Here is an 8,264-nt window from a genome sequence, read left to right as displayed (position 1 = left end):
ACAAAAATACTTTAATGCTCATCTATTTTTTAAGTTAATAGATGGGATGGGAATTTTGACCGAGAGGTGGAGGTAATCTGTTTTCTTTATCTAATATATTATAAAAATAAGTCGGGTTTTCCTTCCTAACGCTGTAACTCCAGAACGCACGAACCATCTAATATATAAAAATAATTCGGGTTTTCCTTCCTGACGCTATAACTCCAGAACGCACTGTTACAACGCACAAGGATTTTGGCTTTTTAAAAAAAACAATTTTGGATTTTTGATGCACACGTCTAGCGCGGATGGATACTGGATGGAGAGTGTGGGACTGGGAATGCAACCGAAGCTGCTAGACAAAGGAAATGCTGGATAGGTAGGAAAGGGGCTGACTAAGGGATGTTACATACATAACAAAGCTATAACACCTCCCCGGGGTAGAATAAACTTCAGGGGCTTATGTTCCTGAAGTTTAGAAAAAAATTTAAACATTGATTCTAATGCTTGGTAAAGGTATTTCACGTGAAGGAGTTTTCGAATTGCTAGGTGTGACTGTAGAATTTTCATCAACGTTTCTTTTTGAATCGACTGTATCGGGAGTAGCCGAATGTGGTGTTATAGCATTAATAGTATTTTGAGGCGATTGAAAGGGCCTAGGAAAACGATAGGATAGACGGTGCTCTTTAATGTAAAAATATAATCTAATTACAAAATAAGTACACATTAAAATTAACATTATAATTAAAACAATTGAATAATGGGTCCCATATTTTATTATTGGTTGCTGATTTAAAATCTCATCTGTTTCTTTCAATAAGGAATTAAATTTAGAATTGGCGTCTGATGTAAGAATGTCTAAATCAATACTTTTAAGTTTAATAGGGGACTCATCACGGACTTTAGGGATCTTATCTAGAACACAGCAAGGATCCTTAATTATATTAAAAGTAGGGTGAAAAACTGTAACATTAAGTTTGACATCAGCGTATCTAGGTATTAATTTTGTATTTTTACAGAATGCTACACAATTTTGCGGCACCTTCAAGATGCCTGTACCAATTACATCTAGCTCTATGATCTTTTGGTCAATACAGTCTAAATACACTTTAATGTTTTCGGATTGTACATATATCCAATTATTATCGGAAATCGGTTTCCATACGTTGAGTGTTCCACTAATAGAATCGGTTTGACACTGCACTGGTAATACACTGATAACTTTTGACATTAACTCACTTTCACAGCTGGGGTTAGCACTTGTTGGGGAGACGGTCATCACATTGCAGATGTAGTCGTCGACGTCGATTGCCAGACAGTCCGTGAGTGAATCGAGTTTACAATATTCTGATTTATCTCTGGTCATTGCGATAAATTTACTACTGGGCCTAATAAGACTAAAAGTGTCTGGTTTAACATCATCGTGCGGCGTTGGTAATGCTATATTATGGTATAGATCATACAGTTTAGGGGATACCAAAGGTAATCTTATTACAAATACTATCTTAGTATTTAGGCTAAAACAACTTATACTAGACACATTCAATAGTTTATAAATGTTTCTTAATTCTAAACTTACAGGTAATGTAACATCAGCTGGTAGGTGCCTATAGTTGTCGACGAGCTCTTTATACAACTGTTTTGGAGGCAAAATAGCTGGATGTAAAATGTTTCGGCTACCAAAAAGAATGGCATTTGTTATATCTTCCATTTGGAAAGACAGTGTTAGTAATGATGCTTCCAGATTAGTTAGTATAGAATCAATTCTAGTTTTAAAGTTTAACTCCATAGAGTTTTTCGAAATATTTTTCATCTTTAATGAGAGGTCGTCGACAGCCTCAGTAAGACTAATTTCATTGAGCTTTATTTTAAAAAGTGTATCGTTAAATTTAGATAAAACTGAAGTTGTAACCAATATGTTTTCTTTTATCAATAAACTTAGTCTTTTTTCGTTGTCCTGTACATCTCGTATGGCGTTATCGTATCTAATAGCGTCATCTTCATTTAAAGTTCCAAATACTGTTTTAGACAAAGATCCTACGGCACCTATCCAAGCACGTTTAAATCTCTTATTACTAATAAGATGTGAAATGGAAGAATATTCCGAAACAACATCATTGTATCTTACACTCAGTGGCTCCAGAACATTATGGCATTCCAGGTCTTTTATTGTTTCAATTTGAACTTGATTACATAAAAACCGTACTGTACCTAAGATTGAGTTAATGGTCTTAATGTTCGGTTCCATATATGATAAATCATAAGGTGTAATAAGATCCAAGCGGCCAACATTGATCTTGAGTTCGCCAATTGGATCAAAATATATGCCCGGACTCGTGTCGATTCGACGAGTAAATTCCTGAAGAGCGTGAGCCAGTATGCTGTAAGGGAAGATGATTGCTTCCGTTAGGTATTTCCTTATCGACTAAGGTAAGTATATGTATAATGTATAATAGGTAAGTAAATAATATATTGTATAATTTTGTATAAAGTGTAAATTAAATATGTAAATAATGTAACCCTTTTCTTTTCAGGTTTTCAGGTTGGAGCATCTCCTTGGATCTCTGCAAGTTTTACCTCGTCATAATGGTGTTTAACATGACGTCTGTTAATAAGTAGCGACAATGTGTGATTGCCATGTATTTTAACTACTTTGTACGGCCCTTTCCAAACAGGTGATAGGGCTTTTCTTAGTCTTAAATGATTTTTGAGATATACTAAATCTCCAACTTTGTACTCTACTGGGCGAGTATGTGAATCATAGTGATCTTTTGATGTTTGTTTAGATTTTCTAATATGTTCTAAAGCATTTTCGTGAGAAAATTTTAAACGGTGTTGCAACATTCTAACGTATTCTGGGTAGGTCGTGGATGATGTATCATCGTATACAGATGTCGGGATGTGGGGTTTGTGTCCAAATAATAATTCATAAGGTGAGTAATGCGTAGTGGAATGTATGGCGGTATTATATGATAATATAGCTGTATATACGTAGCGAGCCCAATTGTCCTGATTTTCGTTAATATATGATTTAAGGTATTCTTTTAAGGTGGAGTGCGATCTCTCCAAAGCACCTTGAGTTTGGGGATGATAAGGAGACGAGAAAAGATGTTTGATTTTGAAAAGTTCACATGTTTTACTAAATAACTCTGCAGTGAAATTCGTGCCCTGATCTGTGAGTATGCGCTTGGGAATTCCAAATAATGAAATGCAGTGTACGAGACACTCACTGGTTTCTTCAGCGGTGATGCTCCGTATCGGATATGCTAAGCTGAATTTTGTAAGGTCGTCTTGCATCGTTAAAATGTATTTCAATTTTGCAGGGCCGCATTCGGGAAGAGGTCCTACAATATCTATTGCCAACCTTTCGAAAGGAGATGTTGAGGTAGACGTAATAACCATGGGTGCGCGATTGATTTTTCTTAAGGCTTTATTTGTTTGGCATGATTAACAATTTTTTACATAATTTTCGATATCGCTACGCATATTTGTCCAGAAATACTTTTCTTTAATGCGACTAAGCATTCTGTTCTGCCCTAAATGTCCAGCTATAGGAATATCATGATTTTCTTTAAGAATTTTTTGGATTTCAGATGGAACAGGATAAATCAAGCTATTATGGTAAATGTGGATGGAAATATTTGTTCCGTCGAAAATATGACCAAGTATATTATAGATTTTTACAAATGATATCCTATCAAAAGGGTTTCGGAAGTAATATCGTTTATGGTTGGGTGATTTATCATTATTTGATCTCTTATAGTTTTAAGCGATTTGAATATGTCCGGATACGTGCAAGAATCGAAATGGTGCACTTTTGTGAATAGGAAAATGTATACTTTATTATTGTATTCGAGTGACAAGTGTTCAAATAATGTCCTTTCGAGTTTTTCGAAGTCGTTGCGTATAGATGCAGGACAATTGTTGATAACTTCTTGGACGTAAGGTATATTTTCGTCCATGTCTATTGAAGTTGGTATAATTATGATTTTATAATTGCTTTTCAGGATGCTACTATTATGTTCTAAAATTCGGGTATTAAAAGATCTGGAAGGTGATTTAAGGAAATCATTGTAAGTTTCATCCGGTGTTGTTGACCGTTCTGTAGGTGCAGAGGGCTGTTCCGACTGATCGGTTGGTACCAAGGGAGCGTGACTAATTACAGGGTTATCGATTTCGGGTTGTACAGTAGCTTGTCTACTGGTTGAAGGTTGTGGATCAAAATATGTCGAATTCAAGTCAGGATTAAGATTGTCAGTTACAGAATTTTGAGAATGCTGATTTAGAGGATCGGATTCAACCGGAGTAGGAGGATTCAGTGGTGAGAAGTCTAAGTCTTTTTCGTCTATTGGGCTAAACGTTATTGTGGTCCATTCATTATCGTCGAAAACGTCAGAATGGAGCTCTGTAAGGGGTATAGGGTTGTTAATTTCAGTTGGTGTAGGATTTTCAGGATATATAGGATTCACTGGATATCTTGATAGGGCGTCCGCTGCTGAATTTAGCTTTCCTTTCCTATACACTATTTCATAGTCGTATTCTTCAAGCTTGAGACGCCATCTCTGTAACTTGCTGGACGGATCTTTATGGTTGAAAAGCCATTTTAAAGGCCTGTGATCAGTGACTATCTGAAATTTTTGTCCATACAGATACGGTCTAAACTGTTTACAACCAAATAAGATGGCTAGCAACTCCTTCTCTGTTGTACTATAGTTACTCTCACTTCTGTTAAGAGTTCGAGAGGCATAGGCTATGGGGCGTTCTTGACCTAACGGGCCTTGAGAAAGGACAGCTCCGAGAGCATAGTTTGAAGCGTCTGTTGTCAGTATAAAAGGTTTGGTAAAGTCAGGATAACATAGGACGGGTGCAGAGGTAAGTTTATTTTTAAGTGCTTCTAGAGCTAGTTGTTGTTGGTTTTCCCAAATGAAGGGCTGATCCTTCTTTAAAAGGTTGGTTAGAGGTTTAGCTAATTTTGAAAAATCTGGGATAAATCTTCGGTAATAGGATACTAAGCCGAGGAAGGATTTTATATCTTTAGGACTTTGTGGGATAGGAAATTCAACAACAGATTCGATTTTATCCGGGTTTGGCTTAACGCCATCTTCTGTGATAATGTGGCCTAAATATGAAACTTCACGACGTAGGAATTCGCACTTGTCGGGTTGCAATTTCAGGTTAAATTTTCTTAGTCTTTGGAAAATGAGTTCTAAATTTTTAATATGTGATAACAAATCGTGAGAATAACAGATAATATCGTCTAAATAAATAAAGCAACGTAAGCCTTGCAATCCAGAAAGTGCGTTATTCATTAGTCTTTGGAAGGTCGCCGGTGCGTTTTTCAGTCCAAACGGCATCCTTAGAAATTGATAATGACCTTCTGGTATAGTGAATGCAGTTTTGGATTTATCTTCTTCATTTAAAAGGATCTGATGGAAACCTGATGCTAAATCTAATGTGGAAAAGTAAGTACTTTGACCCAGTTGGTCCAAGATTTCAGTAATTTGAGGGATAGGATATGTGTCACCAATAGTCACGTCGTTTAACTTCCTGTAGTCTATTACAACTCTCCACTTTTGAACGTTTGACGCGTCTAACTTCTTTGGCACCACCCAAATCGGGGAAGACCAAGGTGAATTAGATGGTTCAATTATATTTTGATCCAGCATCTTATTGATCTGGTTACGGACTTCTGCTTTATGTACCTCAGGAAACCGGTAAGTTTTCGTGTGGATCGGGACGTCGGTAGTAGTTTTAATTTCATGTTTAAGAGCATTTGTATACGTAAGATTTTCATCGGGTAAGTGAAATATGTCTGAATAATCGGAACAAAGTTCTATTAATGCATTAGCCTCTTCTTCGTTAAGGTGTGCAATACGTAATTGTTGTAGAACTTTTTCAGTGCGTTTTGTGAAGTTAGGAGGTGAGCTACTTAAATGATTTACAGAAGCAGTGTGACAATAGTTTAGATCATTAGATTCCATAGGTATTATTTTTAAATTAAGGTTTGAATTTAAAGTAACTTTTTCTTCTGAGATATTAACGACGGATAAATTTATTCTATTATTTTTCTTTACCCGAACAACACAGTTTGCTATTAATAAAGAATCTGAAATTTTTTGATCCAAAATTAAACCTTCCTTTATTTCAGGATTTGATACTGAGCACTCGATAATTTGTTCGGTCCTGGGTGGAATTAGATATGCCGGTTCATTGAAATTTAGTTTTAGTGATGATTCTCCTATATAAAGCAGGTCTTTGTTATAATTTATGTTACAGTTAAGAGCATTGAGCAAATCTGACCCGATAATACCATCATAAGGTAAATGGATTTTATCAACAACGTGAAATTTGTGTGATACGGAGGATTTTTGGAGTTTTAGCTTAAGTTCAAAATGTCCGTTAGTGAGAATAGGATTTTCTGAGGAGTCAATGCCTTTGAGTTGGATAAATTCTTTTTTAAGGGATGGATGAATTTGTAGGCAGGAATGTTTAATTAGGCTTACGGATGAACCTGAATCTACAAGCAAGGATATAGGAAGTTTGGATATAGAAGTTTCGACGAGTACATAAGGTAAGAGCATAATGCTTGGATCGCTAGTAATTTCGAATGTTGACAATATTTTATTTTTTTGATTCAGCGAATTATCAGTAATCAAGGAGACTTCAGTTTGGGGCTGGTTACCCTGTCGCGTGTCTCTAGAGGGTACAGTGGATGATTTACTAGTTAAAGAGTATCCGGTTTGGGGCTGGTTACCCTGTTGTGTGACTCTTGAGGAAACAGTGAATAGTTTTTTATTTTTATCATTTAAGGAGTCTTCAGTTTGGGGCTGGTTACCCTGTTGCGTGACTCTAGAGGAAACAGTGTATAATTTTGTGCTGGTTTGAGGTTTTTTAGGTCCCGCACGGCAACAGGACGAGACGCTTATGCGTTTTTTGATCCGATATCGACGGTGTCGTAGCCTTCAGTCGGGTTAGTATCTTCGGCAGAATCGATTTCGGTAGGTTCAGATATAAAATTCACCCGTTGTGATCTAGGATTTTGATTGAGCCTAAATCTTTCATTATTAAATTGACGCTTCCTACATTCTTCTAGCGTGTGCCCGGGTGCCTTGCAGTATCTGCATATTACTTCTGACCCACTGCTTGTTTGATTAGGTTGTGGCGATCGCGACTGCATATTATTACGACTGAATCTAAAGGCTGGTTGGTTACTAACAAAATTACCGGGGTTTGGCTTAATTATACGCGGTCTTTCCGGTCGCTGTTGCGATTGAGAATTTTTATAAATAAATTGTTGGAGTTTTTCCTCGGATATGGCAAAATTAGTTGCTTCATTAAGAGTACGTGGTGCTTTGCACCGGACGATGTTCGAAATTCTCGGCGTAAGACCCATCTGGAAGTGATGGAGTGCTAGTTCTTCCATCGCAGCTGTACGACCTATCATTTCCCTACTTTTATTTCCATGGGCAATTGAAATTTCCGTTAATAATTGCGACAAACATGTTTCTACCCTTAGGGCATATTGGCTCACGGGTTCGTTGGTTTGCTGTCTACATTCTTGTAGATCGGTAAGTAGGTGGGCGTAATGTTTGCGCTCACTAAATTGCGTTTTTAAGAATTCTTTTAGTTGCGCCCAATTTACGAATTCCTTTATAGAACATGCAGTTTGTGCTCTCCCTTGTAACTGGCATAAAATGTATTTAAATATAATGTCTTTTTGATTATCTGTGGCAAGATCATGGGCATTGCTGCAATTTACTAGAAAAGAATTTAGTGATTCCCTAGCACCATCGTAAGGCTTTATAAATTTTAATAACGTTGATAAATCTAACTCTACCTTAGGTGCAGCAGTGTTTTTAGTTTTTTTCTGGGACCTAGTGACCGGTCCCGGTTGGGAGGACGGACCTGCTTCGTCATCTATGTCATTCACATTTATTTCAGGTCTTTCGAATTTAGGGCTAGGGGCTCTAGATTCCGACATCTTAAATTAAAGTTAGCTGTAATTTATTTAAAACAAAAACAAAAATATTTCTTAATATTAAATTGCAATGACCAGAAATAGAATAGTAGATCACTCACAGGAATCTGGCTGCAGCGATGCACCTTATCATGTTGTTTAGGCTGGAGCTCGGCTTATCTCGATGTAGTCGTCAGGCTCGGCGGGTCGGGTTACTTCGGCGAAATGCACGATGAACTTGTACGATTATAGTTCGAATATTTAACTAGACTTATAGTGTGCAAAATTAAGAATAATTATTTTTATGTATGAGTTCGACTTGTGGTTG

The 8,264-nt window shown here is 36.8% G+C and overlaps 1 protein-coding gene across 1 annotated transcript; it reads right to left on the bottom strand.

Moving 5' to 3' along the window:
* Positions 1 to 230: 230 nt before the first annotated feature.
* Positions 231 to 1,792, bottom strand: LOC121735660. The gene has a single exon (XM_042126562.1). The coding sequence runs from the start codon at positions 1,790 to 1,792 to the stop codon at positions 467 to 469; it is 1,326 nt and encodes a 441-aa protein (XP_041982496.1). The 3' UTR covers positions 231 to 466.
* Positions 1,793 to 8,264: the final 6,472 nt, after the last annotated feature.

The sequence above is a fragment of the Aricia agestis genome, chromosome 17, assembly GCF_905147365.1.
Source record: "Aricia agestis chromosome 17, ilAriAges1.1, whole genome shotgun sequence".
NCBI lineage: Eukaryota > Metazoa > Arthropoda > Insecta > Lepidoptera > Lycaenidae > Aricia > Aricia agestis.
The sequence above is the reverse complement of the archived record's forward strand: the minus strand, read 5'-3'. Positions and strand labels throughout refer to the sequence as shown.

Excerpts from the sequence above, each read along its gene's own strand:
- LOC121735660 (XM_042126562.1), bottom strand. The coding sequence starts at position 1,792 with ATGAAAAATATTTCGAAAAACTCTATGGAGTTAAACTTTAAAACTAGA.